Below are 27526 nucleotides of genomic sequence, written 5' to 3' on the forward strand. Positions count from 1 at the left end.
TGGGAAGAGAGTAGGGGTTAAGCGGGAGAGAGGGAGGAATTGGAGGATACAGGGGATGGGATAACAATTGAGATGTAGTATGAATGAATTAATAAAAAATGTAGTTGGTCAAATATTGCAACCAATTTTTGCATCTGGGTTAATATTGTCGGCCACTGTTCTCAGGCAACTAACTAAGCTTTGAAGTATTTAAATGGAGGAAGTTCTGGTAATAGCTAGTGCTGTGTGGGAAAAACAAATTAGGGAAGAACTGAGGAGCATCTGATCTTGGATGACAGAGAATTGGGAAGAACAGAAAGGTGGTGCTCAGAGCAATGAAAGAAAGTCTCTGGGAACAAAGCAGAGAAAACGCATGGTGACTCCCAGGTATCTTGTGCCTGATGGCTGGAATGCGGACCACTGTACTTGGCTCATCCTTAGAGCTTCATTCTCCTGCTCATTCACTCATATGATGTTAAGAACAAGTTATCCGATCTCTGATTGAAGCTGATGAGAGAAATGAGACGCTTAAGTTCCAATCTCAGCTATCATGGAAAATATGAAATTATACATATAAGCAAGTAAATGTTCAAAGGAAAAAGGTACTAGAGGTTTGCAGGACTTCACTGGATCTTATCTACATAAAGGATAATCGATAGGTTGGTGAGATTTGAATAATTTAATCAAAAAGAGACAGACTGACAAATGCAAAAAAGTAGAAGATTAAAGCAAAAATATCTTATTAAAATGTACAAATTAATATATGAATGCTATAAATATGTTCATAGCTCAAGGGCTACTTTGTCTATTACCACTCTGTGTTCTTAGTTAGTTTGATCATGGCTGAAAGGGAAGTTAATATCACACATAAGTTCTACCAGAAGCTAATATTGCTGTGAAAATACTTCCAAGTGAACCAGATTCTGACAGAATGAGTTGATAATTTCAAATCTCACGTGTAGCTATTATATTATATTATATTATATAGTGTTTTTTAATAGATATCTAGCTCTACTTAATAAACCTCATGTGAGATTAAAAATCACAAAATACCAATTTAATCACATTCATGTAATTTCAGCATCTCATTTTGTTGTAAGTACCTGATACAATCTTATCTGACCATGTAGTACACTTGTTAGACAAAATGAAAATTCTAGTGAATCAATAGGACATTATAATGTATCAATGTATCCTCTGGTTTTAGCTTTCAGGAGGAATGTAGTTTTCATTTCAGGTTTTGCTTTAAAAAAACAAAAAGAGAGCTTTGAACCTTTTATGAACCTTTGCTATTCCAAGCAATTTGAGAATGACCTGAAACATTAAGATTGATGACATGTATCTTATGTTTTAATTGATAAAGGGTATACAGATTGACACGTAACTCTCAATACTCAGAAAGCAAAACTAGTGGAGATAAATTAGATGATATCAGTTTAATTAAGCCAAGACAGGACTGGGTTTCCTGCAGCACCCTTAGAGGTCCCAATTTGAGATAGTTTTCAAGCATGTTTCATCATGACGGTTATAGTTACATACTCTTCACCAGACCAAAACAAAACAACAAAAAATTAAAACACAACACACACACACACACAAACAGTATATTAAGCAAAGAAGTTATTGAAATAAGAATGAGCAAGTCAAGTGCGAGAATGAGAGAGAAGATAGACTGTGGTTGGAGTTTTGTTTCTATAAGAAAAACAAAAAGGTCTTGCTGAAAATTAATTGGGAAAAATTGTTGTATCTGTTTGTGCAAAGTTTGGTTTAATTAGGTTTTTACCTCAAAGAAGATGCTATCTTCCCATTAGCTAAAAATTAAACATGTCAATGTTATACATTTTTAACGTGAGTTGTCCAGTGTTTGCTAACAGTGTACATATTTTTGGGTTACCTAATGTTCAAGCATGAGTCAATATTAGAAACATGAAGGATATTTTCAGGTTAAACACTGTCAAACACCCATAAAAAACATGTTTGAGATGCGACTAGTTTTGTTTACAAAATCAGTTACAACAAAATATAATAAAATTGAAGATATATAAATCACTTTTATTAGGATTTTTATTTCTTTTTTATTTCTGTTATGTATTTGGAGTTCATTTTATCGGATATTAGCTGAGATGTTCTGAAATAATTGACTTGATAAAGTAATTCACTGTATACACAGAGAGAGAGAGAGAGAGAGAGAGAGAGAGAGAGAGAGAGAGAGAGAGAGGAGAGAGAGAGGAGGGGGGAGGAGACAGAGACAGAGACAGAGAACTTAATTCTTTTAGTGTATTGGCTATATTACTATATAAGGAGAAATATAAGGAGTGATAAAAGATTGACATATGTCACAGATATACATAAATTTCTTTATTGTGAGAGTGAGGGATCACCATATTATAAAATTTTCTGCTACTTTTTTTTTTAGTTTCATATCTCATCTTGGTATTTTAAAATGTTAATTATGATGTTCTTCTAAGGACTTCTGCTGCTAGGTACTCCAGGAGCTGGTAGTCTCATTTTAAGGAACATGAGTTTCTGGGAAGAAGTTAATTTCTCTTTTGGACTTTTAGGCATCCAAAATAAAGTGTACATTATATTTCAGGTGTGAATGCTGGTATATTTAAAGCTAAGCACCGTTTATTAAAATACAGGTTTCTATTAATTTAAGAATAACATTCTTCTTGGTACTAAATAAAGTAAATGGATAACTGTGTTATCTGAAGCTTAACTGGGGAAACAAGTAGTAAAGAGATGAACTCTCTCTCAATACCCATGCTGGTGGTGCACTTGATTTGCTCTAGTAGAAGGCAGCGGAAAAGCAATGCCTCTTCTTCCCAAGAATCAGTTCGATAACTTCTGGGAGCTTGTCACCCAGATAAGATGAATCTCACTGAGTCATTGTAACCTGAGAAAGCTGGATGATCTCAATGATTTTCTTCCATTATAAAACCATTTCTGTGGAACTGTGATTCATATCTTGGTATTCTGACATGAAAATTGTTCCCTGGTAAGTTAGTAAAATGAAAAACTCTAAAACCCTAATGAAAGCTAATAATGAACTATTAACTGAAGGGTCCTAGAAAATTTATGGTGTCACTGGAGTTGTTCTTCTGGATTATGGAACAACTGTGGTTGACAAAAACTGCCCAAAATTTGATTTCATGATCTTATTTAAGTGGCTATGAAAAAATGTACATAAATGGGTGAGGAGGAGTTTCATCTTAAAGGTGTGAAAACAATGTGATAAGCTGGGCACCACCGCAAGGAATCCCCCAGCAGTTCTGTTAGGACATAAAAATGGCAGATTCCCAGTCACTAAAATGAGCCAGCAATGCAAAGACTACTGTAACTATATATAACTGCAATCTCTCCAGACCAGGAAGATGTGGGAGAAGAGAAAAAGATAGGTCATATCACAGTATCAGGAAACCAGAACATGTACAATATAGATTCAGGTAATATATGGGACCCAGAAGTTATGTGTAGCTATGAGTGAATTTGTAAGTAGACACGTGAAATAATTTACATTAAAGCTTAAGTAAGTTTGTTGTTTTCTGAAACATAAATTTTCATGGGCAAGAACACCTAAAGTCAAAGGAATTATGGGGTCCTATGGTTCAGGCAAAGCTAACAGTAGGTCAGATTCTCTGGATGGTGAGCTGACGGAGACAGTAATAAAGAAAGAATCAGATTGATGCTTTTGCTAGCACATATAGGTAAAAGGAAAATTCTTTTATTGGGCTGTTGACAAGTTTCCAAACAAGTGAGAAATACCCATCCCTAAAAAGAAAATTTCTATGTTTATGATATGGAATTTAGAAGTTCATTAGAAATTTTGCATCAGATGAACTTTGTTTAAAACTGTGTCTCAAAAGGAGAAATGACTGAACAGTTAAGAATGCTGGCTGTTCTTGAAGGGAACATTAGTTTGGTTTACAGGTTCTATGACAGGCACCTACAACTACCTGCAGTTCTAGCCATAGGAAGATCAAACAGCTCTGGTCTCTAATACCTGCACACATGTACACATGCATGTGTGTGTACACACTGGCATACGCGTGCACGCACACACACACACACACACACACACAAAGCTAAAAATTATTTTCATTAAATTTTAAAAAGGATGTCTCTATAGACTAAAAATAAATTTTAAATACCATGTTTTGTTTGCAATTAGATCATTTTACCTCTAAAAGCTTGCATAGGCTGAAAGTGAAAGATATAATACAATGTTCCGTAGAGTGTTTTACAAGGGAGTAGAAGTCGCCATACCTCAACCAAATGAAATAAACTGAAATCAAAATTGGTTTTCAAAAGGCAACAGTGGGTCAAGCATTAAGTCAATAATAAATTCTAAAAATTCCTCAAACAATTGAAGATAAAGATACAATGAAGCAAAGCCTGACACACTTAAAGGGAGAAGAAGAGAAAGCTGATAGAGGTCAACTTCTATACCAAATAATATATGAATTCCTGAAATAAACAGCATAGCACTGCAGCTCAGGGCAGTAAACAAGGGAGAACTAACTAACCCCATAGTTATTAGAAGGAAGGAAACAACAGGTATCTTTGCAGAAAGAAATGACAGAGTAAAATAAGGAAAGAAAATTCCTTAAAACTGTGGCGCTTTTAATAAGAACCACACCAGCAATACATTCATTTCTTTATTTGAATCTTTAGTCACCAAGGTGTTAAACTCTTTAAAAGAATTAGAAGGATTAAAAGGTATGTCCTTGTTGGAATAGGTGTGGCCTTGAAGGGGAAACTGTGTTTTAGGTTTCAAAACTATGCCAGATCCAGTCTCTTTCTCCCTGCCTACAGATAAGGGTGTAGAACTCTCAGCTAGTGTCCTAATGCCCTCTTGTATGCCACCATGCTCCCTTCCAGGATGATAACGGAGTAAACCTCGGCAATTGTGAGCAAGCCCTCAATTAAATGCTTTTTCTTATAAAAGTTTCCTCGGTTTTGGCGTCTCTTACCAATAGTAGAGCAACAACGAACACAAAAACATTCTATGAATCTGCCAGTACACTACAACTTAAACTAGAAAAGAACACACCACTGAAAGAGGTTCTCAGCCTAATACTCTCTTTCGCATATAGATGCAAAATTATTCAGCCGAAATATTTGATAATACAGAAAATCAATTATAATAGCACATTAAAATTAATTAACATCCTCAATTGGATCCATTCTTATGATGAAGAGCAGGTCAGCATAATAGAATCTATAAACGTGGCATGCCACATCAGGAGAATGAAGAATAGAAGGCATACTATTATCTCAGCAGTAGCAAAAACATTTGAAAAAAAATCCAGCATCCTACTGGACAGAAACTTAATATATCAAGTATAGGAGGAAAGTATCTCAAGATAATAGAAGGATATTACCTTAATAGATAGGAGTGGACCTTACATAATAAAAGCCACATAACACAAGCAAACAGATGAAATAGCGCTAAATGAAAATGGGAAGTTGAAAGCTTTGTCTTTACTATCTTTAAGAAGACAAGGGCATTAATATTCCCTACATTTATTCAATATATAGTTGGACGTCTAGACAATCAAGAAAGCGTAAGAAAGAACATATATACTGGGAACAAATAAGTCAAATCCTTACTGTTCACAGATGATCTTATTTAGTTAAAAAACCAAAGATTCTTTCAAAAATTAGGACTAATAAATGGATTAATAAAGTTGATGATAACAAAACCAACATATACACATCGGCAGCGCTGTTAAACACCAGTAGCAAAAAAAAATAAATAAATAAATAAATAAAATAAATAAAAAATAAAAATAAAAAAAAAAAGAGTGAACAAACCATTCTCATTTACAGAAACCACAAAACAATATCCAAGAATAAATTTGACTGAATGGGTTAAATGAAACTTTTAGAACACTGGTGAAAGAAACTGAAGAAGACATACAGAAAATGTAAGACATCTTGAGTTTGTGGATTGGAACGATGAATATTGTCAAAGTGTTCACATCATCCGAAACGATTTGCAGTTGAAAACCAGTACAAACCTTACTGTGCTGACTAATACTGAGAATCAACTTGCTCGGATCTGAAATAACAATGAAAAGATGGGTCTGGGCGTGTCTGTGATGGACTATAATCCATCCTAAAAATGGGCAGGACCATTGCACAGACAGAATTCCTGGACCTAATAGAAAAGGAAGAAGTGCATTGAGTATTAGCATCACCGCTCTCTGCTTCCTGACTGTAGACATAGTATGACCAGCTGTGTCAAGCTCCTGCCACAGTGAACTGGGGGCTCTTGGGGGCTAGAAAACATCCTCAATGCAGTGGGCAGAGCTTAATGCGTGGGTCTGGAGTGAGGTTGGAAGGAAAACATGAGGAGGCAAATGTGAACCATGGAGCCCCTCGTGTGGTTTAAAACAGATACAGTGGTTGTACGAGGACCTGGGTTAAGAGCTACGTATGTGTACGCTAGTAAAGAATCTAGCTGTATTTAACCCATGGCAGAGTACTTGAATAACACTAAATTTAGAGGGGACAGACTTGTTTATTTGGTAGAGAACATTTCAAGATATGTTACTGTTCAGGCAGTGTTATGATTAATGATTAATGCTCAGTGCTCCGGGGCAGAGGGGGGGGAGGAGGGAGTGAGTGAGTGAGAGAGAGAGAATGAAAGATAAGAAATTTGTGAGTTTGGAAAGGAAAGGTGTTAAGAGTAGGTTTGAAGATTTGAACAAGAAGGGTGCGGAGGACTAAACATCTATAATTTTTATGCAGATTAGTGTAATAAATGAAAAATAGTGTTTTATGGTACCTGTGTATTCTTTTATAGGAGTTTATTTTAAGAGACTATTTTAAGGCTTAGATGAAACTTGCGCTCTGCGCTTACAAACGTGCTGTGAGATATTGTCTAGATCAGCTGATGTGAGGTGCACAGATCCACCTTATGTTTAGAACCATGGGTATAGGTCCTAGTTGAAAATAAAGGAGAAAGCAAGCTGAGCAATAACATTAATCATACTGTTTCCTGACTGGGGGTGCAACATGACTAGCTGCCTCCAGCTCCTGGGGAAAGTAAGAATTTCCCCATGATATACTACTGTGCCAAAATAAAGTCCTCTGCTATAAAGTTTCTTTTGTTGTTTTCTTTTTCCTTTTACAACAAATAACTGATACACCTAGCAAAATACCAATGCTACTTTTCATAGAACTAGAAAAGCAATTTTAACATTTCAATGGACCACTAAGTCACAAATAACCAAAGCTCTTGATTAAAAAAAAAAAGAACCAAGCAGGAGCATTATACAATGTTTTAAAAATGTGTTAGATGACAACAATAATCAAAACCGTACAATATTGGCATAAACACAGACTAATGGAACAGGAAACACACAGATAGCCTAAAACTAAATTCATGAATCTACTGCCAAAAGAACTTTTAAATACATTCTAAGAGAACAACTGCTAAAAGGATACCATCATTAAGAAATAACAATGAGGTCTGACTTTCACACGAACTCTGGTGCCCCATATTTGACCAGGTCCCCTGCAGGGGGAGGCCTGGTGGCACTCAGAGGAAGGATAGCAGGCTACCAAGAAGAGACTTGATACCCTATGAGCATATACAGGAGGAGGAAATACCTCTCCGTCACAGTCATAGGGGAGGGAATAAGGGGAAAATGGGAGGGAGGAAGGAATGGGAGGATACAAGGGATGGGATAACAATTGAGATGTAATATGAATAAATTAATAAAATATATTAAAAAAGAAAAAAAGAAAAAGACTAAGAAAAGCCCAAATCAAAACTACAATAAGATATACTTTTCATCCATTCAGAATAGCTCTTATTATTCCGGTGAGAAAAGAAAAGAGTTTCATGGAATACAAATTAGTACATAAGCCTTTAAAAAACATAACAACAACAACAACAAAAAAAAAATAGGAGTAGAACTATCATACGATCCAACAATAGGTAATTTGAAGAATCACCTGTACCCCTCTGCCTATTGAAGCAGTACCAGAAGAGGCAGGAGCCAAGAAACAGAAACAATCTGTTTATCAAGTGATGAATGACCCAAAAAGTTGTGGTGTAAACACAATGGAATAGTACTCATCAGTAAAGCAAATGAAACCTATAGTATACAACATGATTCAAACTGGAAATCATTATGTTAAATATTTAAATAAATAAATAAGCCAGACACAAAAAAGATACATGTCATGTGACATTGTATGTGTAATATAAAAATACTGATCTTAAAACCAGAATGATAGTTATCAGAGGCTGATGGACACAAGGTGAAAGATATACTGATGGATAATGGATTATATTTAGTTAGGAGTAAGATGTTCCGATATGCTTTACACAGTATTGTATGTTATAAGAATAATTTGCCAAGCGATGGTGGTGCACGCCTTTAATCCTAGCACTCAGGAGGCAGAGGCAGGCAGATCACTGTGAGTTTGAGGCCAGCCTGGTCTACAAAGTGAGTCTAGGACAGCCAAGGCTACACAGAGAAACCCTGTCTCAAAAAAGCATAATAATAATAATGATAATAATAATAATAATAATTTGCCATCATATTTTATTGAAAATGTAACCATTTCCTTTCTTTTCTCCCCCCCCCCCCCATAGAGAGCCATTTTTCAAATGGTACACCATATCTAATAATTTAATCTAGGAAATGCACACATTTCAAAGTCATCATTTTCTAAGCCCCTTTCAGTTCCTTTCAATTACATGACAAGCACTCACAGATTGACTCTTTTTATTATTATTATAAATGTTAATCTTCCAAATTAAAAGCTCCTGTTTCTTTATGGGCCATTCTACAACAGCAAATAAGAACAAAGGACAAACAGGCTTTATTTTGAAGCAGGAAAAATCTGATGGATCGAACAGTCTAAGCACTCTGCAGTGTATGCCCTTCCACACTGAAGTCACTTCGGCAATACGACAAGCTACCTGATTGGGGCCGGAGGAGTGACACTGGCATGGGCTGAATTTTCAGATCTCTGACATTAGTGTTGAAATAGGGACTTCATCCTGCCAGACATAGCCAAGCCAGTGTGGTAGAAATAATAACTCTCTCCTATTAAATGTTATATAATATCATAGTAAATGTATTGTCTTTAGTCTATTTTCATAGCTAGATCGACTTGTTAAAAATACAGCGCAGGCAGATAGATTATGTACCCATGCATTGAGTCTTGTATATTTTGGATACCAAAACTATGACTTCAGCAGTGATTCCGCTTGAAAACTGCTGAATGAGTAAATCGGACAGAGAGGGGACTTGTGAGCAGAAGAATCCTGGCACTTGGCTGTAAAACTGTCTGACTTAATGACAGAAGCGCCAGAGGGCGCAGATTCAAATTTAGCTAAGAGTCACCAGGAATCTGAAAGATCCTTTCATAACACAAGGTTCAAATGTGTGGAAATAGCCTGACTTCTTGCCTTGGAAATAAACAGAAAAAGAACAAAATCTATGTTTCCTATGTGCTATTTTAAAGTGAACTATAAGGAAATAGGGTTCAAATGCAATATAACTTTTAGAAGTTACAAATGAGTGTGATACAAACTCTTATAAAAGCAATGTACACTTGATAGAAAAATTATTACTGGCATAATGACATATAGCAAACATAATCAGCATGAAACAGACTAGAATATTAAAATACCAGAATATATATATTAAAAAACAGGTTAATGGGGCAACAATTGAATGTCAAATTGTAGCATCTTCAAGCAGAGGGATTAGCAGACCTTTGAACCAAATGCACACAAATGCTTAGCATCATCCTGTTCACTGTGCCACCAGAAGGGCTCCCCGCAGAGGGACAGACAGGCTACTCTCCTACGAATGCCAAGCATCAAAATGTTAGGTCAGTAGGACACTGAACCCCGGGCGTGTTTCAGGTCAAATATCCTTTAGCTATAGCTCCCTGCCAGGATTTGCAAAAATATGCAAATGTGCCTGGAAACTAGACCTGGGGAAACTCCACAGTGTGTTGTCTGGGTTCACAGGAATGCATTTCTCAAACAGGGTATCAGAATGACCCTTTAGCCTGCCCCAACAGGCACAAGCATTTGGTGAATACTTGCACAAAACAGTGACAAGAGTCTCATACTCTATGGAGAAGGCTCCAGGGCTCAACAATTACACCTTGAATTTATTTGTCGTATAACCTCCAAAAGATCCAAATTAAAATAATATCCTTGTACAAAGCTGGCTAAATATCTTCCACTCTACATTATTTTATCCTTTTCATGTTTCTTCTGAACTTTAATCAGATCATTTCTGTCAATATAGATGCTGGGGTCAATTTATAAATGAGAAAAATGAGGAATGTTAAGGGCAATAGTAAGTTGCATAAGTAAGCATCATTAATTAAGAATTGGAATTGAACGTATTCTGGCTTCCAGAGCACTTGTTTCCTACTAAATTGAACAATTAAATTTGCTTGTACATAGTATGTACATAGAATCTTATGTAGACACTTCATGTATTTTGGACTGCTAGTGGTGATTCACATGTTACTTGTTCCTGGTCTATTTTATTTGTACTTTACTAAAAACTGTATTTCAGATTGAGAAATGCCAAAGCTGAAACAAAAAGCAAGGAGAATTTTGAATCATTGGTTACTCTAATCCTCAACTGCTAATAGGGAAACATTATCTATAATGTAAATTAGGTTTGTTAATTTTGAGTTTTTGAGTTCAAACCTTAAGACATTATAAGCAATTGTCTCAGTTCAGAAGAAGTGATTTTATTCTGAGGCTATCGACCTATATACTTTTCAGGTTGTGTAAATAAAGTTAGTTGGAGGCGCCTCACATCTGACATAATTCTGTAGCTAAGTATCAATGAAAGCCAAAACCACCAATGACAAGGTTTCCCCATAGGAGTAGTCCAAGTAACAGGACAATCCAAAGATGGAATTGACATAGTTAGATCCTACCATTGTTAGCAGCTTGCCTATAGTTGACCTAGGCTGTGTTACCATCTGAACAACATTACTGCGAGACACATTCACTTCCATGTAAAGACCAAGGTTATATAACTAGTCCAACCCTTCACCCAACAACTCACGGAAACTGATGCAGAGACCCACAACCAAACATTAAGTGGAGCAATGGGTATCCTGTGGAAGAGGAAAAGAAGGACTGAAGAGCCAGAGGGGTCAAGGACACCACAAGAAAACCTACAGAAGCAACTATCCTGAGCCCATCAGAGCTTGTAGGGACTGAACTGTCAACAAGAGCATGCATGGGGTGGACGTAGGTGCTCTGCACATATGGAACGCTTGAGCAGCTGGGTCTTCATGTGGGCCTCCTAAATCAGGAGCTGTCTCTGACTACATTGCCTGCAGTTGGATCCCTTCCCCTAACTGGGCTTCTTTGCCTAGCCTCAATAGAAGATGTGCCTAGTCTTCCTGCAACTCGATATGCCAAGGCTGCTTGATATCCAGTGAGGCCTCCCCTTTTCTGAAAAGGGGGAAGAGGGACATATGGGGTGAAGGCAAGGTAAGAGGGTAGGACTGAAAGGAGAAGAGGGAGGGGTAGCTGTGATGGTGGGGGAATATAAGATAATTTAATAAAAGACATAATAAAATGAATAGTACAACTACACACAATACAAACTATTCGTTTCTCAGTTAATATGAATGGCTGGGATTTATTACAATAACAGGAAATCTCTCCTTTTCTCTCGACAATGCATATGATATCCAGTCAGAATAATCCTCCTACCTGACAACATGCAATCCAGAACAGTGTTCTTCCTTCTTCAACTGACATCAAATTACTTAATGCACAAACCAAGTCCCTTAATAAGCCCTTTCTAATTCTCTCAAAGGTCTCATTGGAAAGTTTCAGAGAGCAAGAATTACAGTAAAAGATATAAAAGAAAAAAATACATCCTTATGAAAGCAAAAAAATTCTATCATGACATCACATTAAGATAATAAAATGTTTGTAGAAAATATAACTAAAGAAATTATAATGAGGTTTAGGAATTTGTGTATATATGTAGATGTAAGTATATAGATATATGAAAATATATTTTATAGATGACATATACATATATATGAAAAAATACATTTACTGTAATTTGTTGGACGAATACCAAAAGCCAATATGTTTAAATAAGAAGGAAACTGAAGAGAAGTTCTATATACTTAAATATGTCAATAGTCACTAACATAGATTGAATGTTCAATTAGTTACAAGGACAAAATTTCAGAGAAAACAGTAATTAAAACAAAGTAGTTTGGACTTTGTTTTATGTTTGTTTAGATGAGAAAGTCAGACCAGAAAGACAATTAAGCACTCAGGGTGCACACAAAGCCTTCCATAATAACTCTAAAGAAGCTGATCCCCACTGCTGCTCCACTCATCTGCTCATCTTCCCCATCAACAGCAGGCCCTGTTCTCAGACAAGACTTTAATGCAGCAATGGTGATGGTGTTGGTTGTCAGCTTAGCAGAGTCTGCAGTCACCTGGGAGAAAAGCCTCAGGGTATACCTGGGAATGATTAAGGTTAGCTTTGGAATATGTCTCTGAAGGATTATCTTGATTGCATTAATTGATGTGGGAAGGCCCACCTTAATTATTATCAGGATGATTTTTGTGGTCAGGGGATCCCACACTGTATAAGGTGGAGAAGCAATCTGAGACCTAGCAAACATTTATTTATGATGCTCTGCCTATTGATAAGATGCAATTTCACCAGATTTAAACCCTTGGTGCCTTGACTTCTTGACCATGGTGGGCTGCACCTTGAACTGTGAGCCAAAATAAGCCTATTCTTTAAATTAATTTTGTCAGGATATTTTATCACAGCAACAGGGACAGAATCTAAGACAGTAACAAATAACTGAAGCACAAAGGCAGCATCTACTCTCTTTTCTTTCTTCCCTCCCTCTTTATTTTGATGTCAGGCAGAGGACTTTCCACCCTCTAAAGAAGTGAGGGAAACTGAATATTTCCCACGGAAAGCAGCAGATGGGATATTAACTACTTGTAGTTTTATACCAAACTGCATAAGTGAAAAATACCTCATTATTTGATGACCAATGTATGTCACCCTTACAGTGGCTTTACACAGCTTTACACACATTTATTTAAAAGAAAGGGTTTGAAATCCTTTTCTTGTGGTATTTACTGAAAAAAATAGCACCATACACACTACTTCAGCTCATATGTTAAAGCTTGAAAGTAGTAAGGATAGACACAATTTGTGGGTTTGTGTGTTTCTTCTGTCCTTGTCTTCACTACATCTCAGGTCAACCCAGGAGACATACTGTAGTAGTGACCATTTACTTTACACTTGGGACACGTCCTATCGCATCTATATATCATAAGATAATGTCTAAGCAAGCTTGCAGAGGAAGAAATTAGGAAAACCACACCCTTCACATTAGCCACAAGCAATATAAAATATCTAGGAGTTACCCTAACTAAGCAAGTGAAGGACTTGTATGAAAAAAATTTCAAAACTCTGAAGAAAGAGATTGAAGATGGCCTGAGAAGATGGCATGATCTTCCTTGCTCATGGATCGGGAGAATTAACATAGTAAAAATGGCCATCCTACGAAAAGCAATCTACAGATTCAATGCAAACCCATTCAAAATACCGACACAATTTTTTAAAGACATTGAAAGTTCAATTCTGAACTTCATATGGAAAAACAAAAAACCCAGAATAGCTAAAACAATCTTGTACAATAAAAGGAGCTCCGGAGGAATCTCCATACCTGATCTCAAACTGTACTATAAAGCAATAGTAATTAAAACAGCATGGTACTGGCACAGCAACAGGCTGGTTGATCAGTGGAATCGAATCGAAGACCCAGATATGAATCCACACACATATGGTCACTTGATTTTTGACAAAGAAGCCAAATCCATTCAATGGAAAAAGGATAGCATCTTCAACAAATGGTGCTGGTCTAACTGGAGGTCTATGTGTAAAAAAATGAAACTGGACCCATATTTGTCACCTTGCACAAAACCCAAATCCAAGTGGATTAAAGACCTCAACATAAAACCAGAGACACTAAGCCACTTAGAAGAAAAAGTGGGAAAGAGCCTGAACATATTGGCACAGGAGACAAGTTCCTGAACAGAACACCAACGGCCCAGGCCTTAATGTCAACCATTAATAAATGGGACCTCATGAGGCTGAGAAGCTTCTGTAAGGCAGGAGACACTGTCAAGAGAACAAAGCGACAGCCTACAGACTGGGAAAAAATCTTCACCAACCCTACATCTGACAAAGGTCTAATATCCAAAATATATAAAGAACTCAAGAAATTAAACACCACCAAACCGAATAACCCAATTGAGAAATGGGGCTTGGAACTAAACAGAGAATTCTCAACAGAGGAGTATCAAATGGCTGAGAAACACTTAAAGAAATGCTCAACCTCCTTAGTCATTAGGGAAATGCAAATCAAAACAACTCTGAGATTCCATCTTACACCCATCAGAATGGCTAAGATCAAAAATTCAAGCGACACCACATGCTGGCGAGGATGTGGGGAGAGAGGAACACTCCTTCATTGCTGGTGGGAATGCAAACTAGTACAGCCACTTTGGAAATCTATCTGGTGCTATCTCAGAAAAATGGGAATAGGGCTTCCTCAAGACCCAGCTATTCCACTCCTTGGAATATACCCAGAAGATGCTCCAGCACACAACAAGAAAATTTGCTCAACCATGTTCATAGCAGCCTTATTCATAATAGCCAGAACATGGAAACAGCCTAAGTGTCCCTCAGTAGAAGAGTGGATAAAGAAACTGTGGTACATATACACTATGGAATACTACTCAGCTATTAAAAACAAGGAATTCCCAAAATTTGTGGATAAATGGATTGAGCTAGAAATGATCATAATGAGTGAGTTAACCCAGAAACAGAAAGAATCAAATGGTATATACTCACTTATATCTGCATACTAGCCCAAGGGGCATGTCCCACAAAAGCCTTCACTTACCAGGAAACTGGGACAGAGGGGAAGGCATCCTATTGGGACTCTAAGTGAGAGACGCATGGGAGAACAGCAAAATAAAAGGATACAGAGGGTCCTAGAAATCTACAAGTAGAACAATATGATAGGCAGATTTGGGCCCAGGGGTCCCGCTCAAACTAAGGCACCAGCCAAGGACAATACAGGAGGTAAACTTTAAACCCCTTCCCAGATCTAGCCAATGGTCAGAACATTCTCCACAGTTGAGTGGAGAGTGTGATATGACTTTCTCACGTACTCTGGTGCCTCACATTTGACCATGTCCCCTGGAGGGGGAGACCTGGTGGCACTCAGAGGAAGGACAGCAGGTTGCCAAGAAGAGACTTGATACCCTATGAGCATATACAGGGGGAGGTAATCCCCCTCAGGAACAGTCATTGGGGAGGGAAATAATGGGAAATTGGGGGGAGGGAGGAATGGGAGGATACAAGGGATGGGATAAACATTGAGATGTAACAAGAATAAATTAATAAAAAAAAATATATATATAAAAATAAAAAAATAAAAAAAAAAGACGACATAAATACTCTAAGAAAGAGTGTACATGTTGCTCTATGATATTTCTCAGAAAATGTTGGCCGTTTTCTCATGTGATCAGTGACAAATTCCATCCCTTGACTGAATGAGTGTGAAGTGAAAACACACAGAGAAACAATCCTAAAACAGGTCTTACTAGCAATACCCAAAGGTAACAACTCACCTCAAGACCTGAGAACTCTGTGATTCTTCACAATGGATAATTCTGTATAAATGAACCTTTATTTTAAAACATTAATGTATATATAGAGAGCAATATAGGAAGATGAACATCAAATTGGTATCACTCAAGAAAATGCCTATCATTACAAACATAGGAACCGGGGAAATTACCCAGATAAGAGGCAGTAATGAGAGGGAATATTTGCAGCAAGGATCAAGAATTGTTGTATGCTTTCTGTATGCCATGTACAGCAGGGACAATATATGAAGTACCTTAATGCAAGCTTCAACAAATATCAAACCAAATATGCTTACCTGGGCAGAGAGCAATATTACAAGGCTTGTGATGTGTTTCAGGTCCTTCACAGGGCCTCCCTCCATACTGAGGAGGTGTGCATGACCTGGTTCGTGTTCTTTGGCCTCGGCCACATGTAAACGAACATAAGCTCCATGGTGACCATTCCTCCCAAACTCCATGTACTGCAATAAAGCAAATGAGCTTCAGCCACAAAGAAGAGAATCAAAGTCAAAGACTTCTCTCTGTATAATTAAGAAAAGAAGTCATCAAAGTATAAAGATATTTTGAAAACTCTTTCACTGAAATTCTTAGACATTAGCTTTTAAATTTAATTTCAAAATGTATTAAAATAATAGAAAACTATCTTGCTTCTCTTCTATATTTGAGCCATGAGTTTTAAACTATTCCCCCTTTAATCTGTTTAAATGGAAACTCCCCTTTCTTTTGATGGAAGATGCATATGTTATTTTAAAGCATGGTCACTTATGATGAATAAGAAAAATTAAATTTCTCATAACAAAGCTGAACTTTTTGGAACTAAATTTGTATTTAAATAGCTACGGGACCATTTAATTCTAGTACCTGTGAAGTTGCAGGAATATTTTGTGTCAGAATATTAACAAAAAATCTTCCCTGAATTTTGGTTGTAAATATTTAAAATAGATATTTTAGAGTGAGTATTTAAAAATTGTTTTCTCATATAAAACTTTGGCAGTAAATTCACCATTTTTTTGAGTAAGAGAATATTTCAACCACTGTATCTAATCTCATCGGGTCCTCTCGGTTCCCATTTCAAGGTGAGCACAAGGATAGGTTTCTAAAAGCCATGGGGCTAGAAGATGATCTTCCTCTTCTGACATTTTGATGGAATTGGAAACTCTCCCAATTATATTTCTAAAACAACAACAAGAACAAAAACTAAGGTATATAAAAGCAGACTTAAAGTAACCATGAACATACCAATACTTCAAATATCCCATTAGCCATAAGACTAGAAACAAACCAGTGTTTTCCTTCAGAATGAGTATTGAATGCTGTGTAAATAAATATTGGTATATTTTACAAAAGCTCAGTGGACCTCAAAGTTTAAATCCCTCTTCTGGTTGCCAATTACTGGTCTCCTCCTAATTATTAACATAAGGTATTACCTCACAAATAAAGCGAGCACAAAGAAGACAGGAGAAATGTTTGGTTGAGAACGTGCTCTCTTGATGGTGAGCTTGTCTCTGCCTTAAAACAGTAAGAATGTCTTGAGTTGGCTGAAGCTACTCATGTGAGGGGGGAGGGAGTATAAATCCACAGGACAGTAGCAGAGAGAGAGGTTCGTTTTCCTCCTCCAGCTGACAGCTCTAAGCACAAGTCCACATAAAATGTCATAGGTACCTTCCAGGTAAATATGATATTTCTATATTTTTCTCTATGTATATGTTGACCATGTTCTTATTTTAAAGCTGAAATCTAGCTAACTATCCAGTGCATGACCACAGGTTGTTATCAGCTTTCTGGTAAAATGCACTTAACATCTGCTCCTTTAAGGCCTTTATAGAATATTATATAGTTTTACAAACTATGTGAATGGTTAATTATGCCAGAGTGTATGTACATATACTTCAAACTTCCAAGAATACAATTTAAAACACAATTTTACATGGAAATTTAAATGATCCATGACTAAATTTCAAAAGAATTTCACACACTAAAAAGGACACTTCAATATTTGGGTAAACCATTATTGCAATAAGTGGTAAAAATGTATTCAAATACTTTAAAAAGCAACTCAGAATATTATTCAATAAAAATCATTTACTGATTCTATGAAAGTCACTGGAAAATCTTTTTAAAATAATATATAGGAAAAGTACCATAGAACAAGGAAAACTAACATTTATTCATCGACCTTATGGTAATTTAGGAAACCCAAAGCTAATTTATATCTATTAGTAACAATATCTAATGTCTGCATTTAGCTATGTACACATAATTATTATTTAATTTTTGAATATGTATATATATATATGTTCATACATCTGTGTACACATCAATCAAGGAAGGATTTCTCAAAGAAATCTATATGAATATATTTTATTCTTTTATAAGTTTTTAATCTATTTTTGCATTTTTTTCCAGCCACTAAAATTTTCCATTTAATGATTAAACTACTCCACTATATAACATATTAATGACACTGTATGATTTTTATCAAACTACTATAGTACTCAATGTACATAGAACAATACTAGAAAAAAATTAAATAGCTAAATTTGCAAATTTTTCTTTGTGAACCACAAAAACTACCAAGGAATTTAGCAGCTTAGTTAAATAATCATACGGGAGGGATCAGAAAATTAATGCTATCTAGCCATTTTAAGTAGTCTTTACTGTTATGCCTTGAAGTTTTGTGACTCAGTCACATCATTTGAGATGTTATCTTGTTTATGGGACAAGAAGTTATTAATAATTTGTCATTTCTAGAGACTATTAAGTTGGCAGAAAATGATAGCACATGCTTTATAATGTTTACATTCTAAAAGATTTATATTAGAGTGGCTATTCATAAGATTTTTGTTAAGACCAGGTTTCAATTTAAGTAAAAGTGTTATATAAGGTCTTTTATTTTACAGTAAAATAAAAAATATATATTATCTAGTAAGTTTTTTTAAAAGTACTAATATAGTCATTTAATTTACATCAATTTCATCCAGTTTTATAGTTTTTTTCTTAATCTTTGGTACCAGGTATATTGTCATATCTCTACTTGGTACAAGCCAAAGATAAAATAAAATATATACAATATATAAACATTATCACAAGATTTAGAAATAAACATCTGGAAATACTCATATGAATTAGGTTGAAATATATATAAAATAAACCCTTTAAGTGTAACGGTACTACGCTGGAAATAAATGAATATCACAGTTTTGACATGCATTAAAAACACATCTTAAGCCATTCTGTAGCCTTTATTAACTTTCACAGATTAATTTCTGCAGAGTAAAGATCAGTATCTGTATCATCTGGAGGTAACTCCTCCCATGGGGACAGTGGTTGCTATCTGCAGATGGTTTGGGTTGTATCAATTTATAAGGAAATGAAGTGCTACTGGCATCACATGGGTGAAAGCCTGAGATGCTGAGAAGCACTCACATGAGCAGTAAGGTCCCTGCGAAACAAAGATCTATCAGGGTCAAAATGCTGGTGTTTAATCAACAGAGGTTGAGAACCCTGGAGAGAAATATAGAACTGAAATTCAGCTGGGACAGTTACTACATAATTAAATATTGCTCTCTGCCTCTCTTGTTTTACTTTAAGAATATCCCCTAAGTTTCTCCTCTGTAAAAGCCAAACCAAGCCAAGCAAACACACACACACAAAAAAAACAGTCAATAAAAAAATCATGTCAAATAAAAACAATTTCCATAAGGCCCAGAGTGTGTCTGTATTAGAGGATCAGAATAAAAGAAAAACAAGTGAATAAATGAAAATTTACTTGTTTGTAATGAGCTTCCTTCATTGTACAAAAAGCTTGAATTCTCTCACTCCACATATTTTGTAGAGAGATAACTTAATAGTCAAGTTGTCCTTTTCTTGTCACATGTTCATTAATTAAATAACACAAAAATTACAGTTCTCCAGCGTCACAGCTGAGATAGTGAGTTTATATTGACACAAATACTTCTTAAGTTTTAAACCACTTAAAAAATTAGTTTTCATTTTGTATTGGTATCACAATATAGCATATTAAAATAACATTTGACAATGCAGTAAACAAAAAACAACATATGAGAGAAATCCTATTTTCTGAAACTACGTGCTTATCTGAAACTTTAAAATAAAAGAGTTGATTTTTTTGTATGTGTAAAATTAAAAAAAAAAAAAAAGATCCTTAGTTCAACAAAATGAAGTTATAACAGTGACATCCTTCTTGTGAGAAATATTCAACCAAAATTGAAAAGACAAATATTTTATATACATGAAGGTGAAAGCGAGACTTAAGAAACCAAAAAAGCCAGCAAATGAGGCATTATTCAGTTTTCTTCGCATGAGACACACAGAAGGAGAATTTAGGAATTCCATGTGTGGGGAGATCTGGGTCTTCCCAGAGAAGTGCTAGGTTTCCAACTAAGGGCCTAATCATCCCACTCTAGTAGAGGATGAAGATTTCCATACATCATCCTTACCAATTTGTGTAACTGATGATTGGAACATAAGCTATGAATGACATCAGTGGGAAGCACACCGGAAAACAATCAAATTGCCACTTGAGAATGAAATTGTCATTAGATTCTATTATTGTCATGTGCAAATGATTTCGACACAAAATACTTATTTATAAGATAAATTTATTTATCAATTGAATCATAATCCTTTACTGATACTTTTTTTTTTAAATGATCAGAACAGGGAAGTAGACCCTGTAAATCATCATGTAAATACTGGGATTAATTCCCGGTTAATAATCTCCCAGAAGACCCACTATGTTCATATACATTATGCTTGGTGTCTGCAGGTTTAACTATGACACTCCAAGCCTCTATCTCTCCATGTCTTTTTTTTTTTTTTTTTTTTTTTTTCAGCTCATGTCATCGAAATGTGTTGGGTCTATCAACCCTGCTTTTACCCTTTTGTCATCTTTATCCTTTCAAACTGGCTTACTTTTTTTCCCTTTAACCATATTCTTTTTATTCCATATTCTTTCTTTTCTCATGCAATCCCAATTGTCTCCTACTTATTTTCCATAGTAATTATTGTCCCTCTGTTGATAATTCTGCCTTCCTTTCCTCATAGTCTTAGTTTCTGTTGCCTATTCTTTCATTCCGATATGAAGTGTTCTCATAATTTATTACATCACTCCTTCAATACTCCTCCTATTTCTTTCATTTCTCTTTCCTTGGAGATTTTTATTTTTGTTACAAAAACCCACATAACATAAAATTGTTCATGTAAACTATTTTGAGTTCATAATTCAGGAATGTTGAGGATATTCATGTGGCAGTCAAACAGATCACTGGAAATGTTCTATTTTGCAATTTTGAAGCATTATACCGATGAATCAATAGCTACCCTAGAATGTCTTATTATTACATTTGCCTGTTCATAAATTGGCATTATTCTGATCCGTCTCCCACGTCCCTCACTCTTGTTTTTAGCAACTGCAGAATCAGCTACCTCCAGAAATGGAGACCCCCCCTAGGAAACATTTAGGTATGACTTGAAAGTCGCAAGGCTTACTACAGTGCTAGGCTTTTTTTAAAAAAGAACATCTCCCTTTCAGATATTTCTGTACACTATACATGTGAGTCTAGTATCAACTGCTGCAATATTATATATCGTTAACAGTAAACCCTTATTCAAATGATGGGGACCAACCTAAACTCTTTGCTTTGGGTGTGATTCAAGTACAGTCCTCATTGCTTTGCAAGTGTGAAACAAATACAAGAAGACCATGTGCATCATTAAATAAAACATTTTTGGTGTAACATATATTACCATAACCAACTCCCTCGCTGGCTTTTATAAAATTATATTGCTGTGATGAGAACAATAACTTCAAGGTAGTTCATGAAGTAAAATGAGAGATCAATTTTAGGTCTACTACACTTATTTTTTTCTGATAGGGTCAGATGAATGATAGGGGAATCCATGACTAGAAACTATGTCAATCACTGAATGGCTACATGTCATATTTCTACTATGCTTGAAATTTTAATTCAGCCTCATATATGCAGTTGGATGCTTTTACCACCTAAGATACAAGAAAAGTAACTGAATTTTTATACTCTTTGAAGTAGATACACACATTTCGATCCCATTTGCAGTCGAGATAGTCACCTATCTAACACCCAACTTCTCTGAAAGAAGAAATAATCACATACAGAGTAAAATATCACAGTTAAAAAGAATTACATGCTAATAGACTCTAATTAAAATGCCTATAGCCAGTTCACAGGAAAATAACAAATTGTTCCAAATGCGTAGCATGACACAATTCAAAACATCCATAGTCGTAGTTGCTGCTAACACTACCTGGACAGAGGGCAGTGTTATTGCAAACCCTTGATTCTCTTAATGGGCCGCTGCAGTGTGTCCCGTAAGGTGATACACAAGTTCTGGTTCGCACCTGCGACCCTTGACCACAAGTAACTGAGCATGTGCTCCACTGGGACCACTCTTCCACACCAGATTCACCTGCATGCAAGACAACAAATAATTATGAAATACTGTCTTGATTATTCATCTCATAAGCATATACCAAACTGACACAATGACATGCATGGATAATTTCAATGTAAATATATGACAGTGCATCCAAAGGTACAAGACATTTCATAGGAAAATGAATTTAGAAGGATGTATGCAATGCCGATACAAAGACTGTTCATCATAACCTTGTTAGCAAAACCATTTTCACAAAGTCCACTGTGCTATCAACACTGTGAAGGAAGAAATCAAGGGTTTTCTGTGGGAGTAATTGCTGAAGGAGTCTTCTTCAGGCCTATTGAGGGTCATGTATTTCATGTGAAAAGAGACAGACTGTATGCCTGTTCATACTCTGTGGCTTTGGTGAGTATGGATTCTTGACTTGTTCTTATCCTGGTCTTTGTTGAAGAATGTTCTTTCTATTATAAAGACTGAGTAACATGATCACTGTACAGATTGATAATTTATTCCAAATATACTCCTGAATTTTCAACCTATGATAATGATTTACCTTGTGGTAATTTATTAATATCTACCTGCTCTCCATTTCACCCCTGACCTAAGAAGTGATTTTTTTTTCTACTTCAAATGAGTGAAAGTATATATATTTCTATTAGCTGAAGACAGAAGTAAAATTTACTTCAAAATAGGGCCCTCAGAAGCCAATTAATGGCAAGTTTCATAAAATTTCTGGTACTTGGCATTGCATTGAAACTATGACTAGATGCTTCCTTATCTAAAGCCATGTCATAAAAACATAGGAAGCATCAATTTTTCAAACCATTGGGGTTTTAATTATATTCTGTCATCATGTCCAGGCTGGATTTTAAAACCTGACTTGAAATTTTGCCATCGCTTTGCACCAAATTCCAGTCAAGCTATATCTGGCTGAAAGTGTGTGTTTAAGTTAAGTATGCATATCGTTGTCAAAATGTTTCACAGGGAAGGGGTTTCCCAGAAATGTGTATCACTGATAATTCAGAGCAAGAAGAAACTTAGCTCCATATTGTATATTCTGTCCACAGTAATTCCTAGGAAGACAACTGAAAGTACAGAAATGACCATCCACTTGTCTCTCTTGTTTTGGAGACTCAGTCAATGATTTAGAAAGTGCATTAAGTGCAAATCAGGGCAGCTGATTAACAAACTAGTTCTGAAGAAAAGAATGAATTTGCACCAAACTGCAAGGCAAGATATTCTTCAGAGAGAACCCCATTCTAAAAATGAGCTTACCGCTTCTAAAAATGAGCTTACCGCTTGAAAACCTCTTTGCTAGAGAGGTTGATTTTACATTCTGGCATAATCTGCTTATTTTCTTGAAGGCTCAGAACAACCAGTTTGCAGAGAAACACTGCTCTATTGAAACTCTGTTAGCAGGATCTAGAAGAATGTGTTCTTATATTATGGTTTACAGTTATGAATGAAGAGGCATAGATAACAATTCATTGGCACCTGGCTATCTATCGTAAGGACACATGCTGGTATTTTGAAGGACAACTCACATTAATTAGGGATTCTTTTAAATATTGACACATGTTTAGCGTGGAGGTGCAGTAATAGATCGCTCATGATAGTTAGTGTTTTTACCTTTACAAATATTATATATTACTAACTTGATAAATATCATCTTGGATGGCTGTTTGAGTAGTACTTGAAATTACATCTTGTAATTTTCTCTATTATGTTGAATATTTTAGCAAAATAAAAGTCATAATTTTGTGAATGCAATAGTATGGCAATGGTTAAAACTATCTACATATGTACATAGGCATATTGGGAGTAAAATCTTGAAGCTTAAGATTAGGGGAAAGTAATGTACACTTAATGACATGCCCAGCTGCTTGTGATTAGACTGAGTATAAATATTATGGCTATATGTTATTGAATACAAACCAGAAAGTTAAGAGCAATGTGAACTCCAGAGGTGAAATGACAAAGGTTATAAGAAAATTAGTCATATTTTGCCACAAACATAGTTTTTTTTTCTCTTTTGCATTGTAATGATGGAAAAATTTTTTAAATTAAACTTAGCAGTGAATTCATACTGAAGCCCAGTTTAAAACAGAACCTTTCACAAGTATTAGAAAATCTGAGCTGTCTCTAAATCCATGATTCTGCACAACACTGAACATGGTAAGCAGTGGTGCTGGGTCATGAGACATCAATGGTGAATGGTAAAAGCTAAGCCTTCCTCACAGTGCATGTTGAAGATGAAAAAATTAAATAAAAATAAACCCATGAATAGGAAATTTTACTTCAAATTTAAGAATCAAAAATTGCCACTAAAATAATGGTCTAACCATCAACTTGATCCTGTATCTCAAATGATATTTTCACTGCAATGTTTATATTATTTTCCTTTTTTCCCTAAGGTGTGAGGGTAATCTAGTAAAGCATACTGTGAGCTATGTTAGAAATAGTTAATATGCATTATAAGAAAGATATTTTAATGGCACTTAAATAATAATATTTCAACTGAGCACCATGTTCAGTATATGTATCTCTAGAGATAGTGCAAACTGATCTCGACAGCATGCAGTTTAGGAGACAGGCCGAAGAGTCTTGAGATAAGGCCCTTTTGAGGCTCTTTATCCTGAACCTAGCAATGGAAGAAAACCAGGATGGTTTTCGAGTCAATTCTATATTGACCCTGGAGCCTTGAAAAGCTCCGTTTATTTTTTGAAGCTCTTTAATAATTTGTCTACCTCAAAAGCTACTTGTTCAAATTGAGTGAGATCACTGGGGTAGTGAATTTAAAGTTATAAAAAAGATTTTAATATAATATTTGCTAGTGTGTTAAAATCATGAATTTAGAAGCAAATTTAGTGTTATATTCCTATTTTATGTCACATTTTATATATTCCCAATATAGTTTTCCTCGTGTAATAAATGATTACTTTTTAAAACCTGTTTATAAATTCACTTCATGCCTATGTTGCTAAAGAGTAAGAACCATTAAAATGTGTTATTCTGCCTTATTGGCAGTTAGCTTGCATGTATCCCTTAAGTAGGCATATTTATTACTTATTTCACTTTCCTTAACTATACATATAGATATCCTACTTAAGTTGTTACTCTATTTTATCTTATTATGCATGATACAGTTTGGCCACATTATGAACGCAGGCTAGACGAGGGTGTCAGATACCCTAAAACTGGAGTTAACAGATGGATGTGAGCCTCCATGCAGATTGTGGAACTTACCATGGTGCCTCGGCAAGAGCAGCAAGAGTCGTAATCACTATGACATCTCTCTAACCTTATCTGAGGATTTTATAGTGACCTACTCAATGTTTAGACTTGCTTCAGTTATTAGTACTTTCAAGAAAACTCTAGTTATGATGGTAAAATAATGCTACCTCATAACAATGTAATTTAAAAATATCCACCCACGCTGTCTCCATATAGTAAAGTTTATTTTAACATGAAAATATTTAGTGATTGTATTGATTTTGCAAACTAGTTCACTTATTTGAGAAGAAATAAGGTGTGGTAGCTTCTGATTTCTTTTTCCATTATTAATATAACATAGTCTGACCTTTTAGAATTCTATTATTTAATTTTTCTCCATTGTATCTGGTTTTTTTTTTTTTTGTTTTCAAAATATGGTTAGCAATGTTTCATGACTGTTTGTATGCAATATTAATACCTTGATTTGAGAAATAAACAAGTTCTATAAATAAAACTTTATTTTATAAAATGTTATTGTTTGACACTTCTATTAATTTAGTCTTTTTGGCTATAAGCACATAGTATTCACTTATTGATCTTAAAAATACTTAATATAAATCATTCCCTTTCTACTTCAGCATGGTGATGCTACACTAAGTAGCTACAATGCACATCGTTATGCTTTCATATACAACTTTGGTTCAATATGAATTTATGGATCCTATTTCTGATAAATTCAAGCATCACTCCATAGTTTTAGAACTTTAATTTTGCAGGGTCCTCCAGAGTTGTTAACATTATGTGTAAATGGTTTTAAAGTTGATCACAGATCTATTTATTAAGTGTGTCATCTACTTACCAAGTCACTTGTTAGTGAAAAAATATACATAGTGTAGAAAAAAATAATGACTTGTAAAATCACAAATAAATATAAAAATTATGACAACCAATTCCTCTTTTAAAAGTCAACATTCCTCACCATTTAAATTTAAATCTGTTAAAATACTTTGGCAGAAAAACTGAATATTCTTAATGTACACAAACATTAAAAATGGAATTTAAACAATGTCTAGATTAAATTGCATAATATTAAATACACAAACTAATTCTACTAGATCACTGGAAACTTAAACCTATGTTTCTCTATTTTGCTCCTCCTTGATGACAAGTTTTAGGATTTGCAGTAAAGAAATATTGGCTACGTCTTCTGTATAAAAGAAGGACACATTTCTCAAAAGGCATATGTGTTCTCACAGTGAGATGCCTAAGTGACAGCATGCTCAGGCCGTGCTTCATCTTCATTGAGGGCAGAAATTGCTGGATCTCTGCTCACTGTATCAATTAGTTTGCTCATGGTATTAGAAAAAAAAACACATTTAGAAATTTGGAGATTCATTTAAACCCTGTAATAAATTTTAGACCTGAATGAACCACTGACTAAACTATAAATCTCCTCTTAAATTAGCTACCCCAAAAACAATCCAGCAAAAAAATTCTCTTCATACAATATTTTAAAAATTTATTCTACACTATAAAATTTATTCTACATATTCTGCTTTAAGACGCTGCTGCAATTAATATATTATATTATTCCTATCATCTATTTTGAAGAATGAAATACATTATCAGTATTTCAATTTCTGAGTAGTCAGATCAGGTCAGGTAGTGTTCTAAAAAAAAAAATAGCACCACAAAGAAAACATGAGCTGAAGGAAGCACCCATTCTTTTGGACAATTTCATTCAAATCAGTCTGCATATCATGTCCCAGATCTGACCATATGCTCATAGTTTCCTAATAATGCTGAAACAAATAAGAATTGAATGCAAATGGTTTTATAAAAACACAGGTAAACAGAGTTTCCAGTTTTGAAAAACAAAAGCAAATGCTGAGCATGTTTGCAATGCAGCTTTGAACATCTACAACTAGGAACAATCTCCATGCAATGTTACTGGGCAGAATTCTGGACCACTTTCTAAAGTGGTCAAATCAAACCCAATGTAATTGCTCAAACTCTATAGATTATTAAAGCATAAACTCTGCATGGGCATATCTATTCATGTATATTTATTAATTTCAAAAATTATGTCAAACTTTTAAGTCACTTTCCAATTTGTAGCAATGTTTTAAATTTGTCTGATTGATGTAGGAATAAAGAATTTTATAA

General features: G+C 35.1%; 1 protein-coding gene across 2 annotated transcripts in view; it reads right to left on the minus strand.

Moving 5' to 3' along the window:
- Adgrb3 (adhesion G protein-coupled receptor B3) overlaps nucleotides 1-27526 on the minus strand; it is a 707858-nt gene that overhangs the window by 443631 nt on the left and 236701 nt on the right. For both annotated transcript variants that reach the window (XM_051153002.1, XM_051153001.1), the window contains exons 4-5: nucleotides 22016-22177; nucleotides 16006-16170 (exon numbers count right to left, since the gene is read on the minus strand). In XM_051153002.1, the coding sequence (XP_051008959.1) occupies nucleotides 16006-16170; nucleotides 22016-22177 (327 nt within the window). The remainder of the gene's footprint in view (nucleotides 1-16005; nucleotides 16171-22015; nucleotides 22178-27526) is intronic.

Source organism: Acomys russatus, chromosome 11 (assembly GCF_903995435.1).
Source record: "Acomys russatus chromosome 11, mAcoRus1.1, whole genome shotgun sequence".
Lineage (NCBI taxonomy): Eukaryota > Metazoa > Chordata > Mammalia > Rodentia > Muridae > Acomys > Acomys russatus.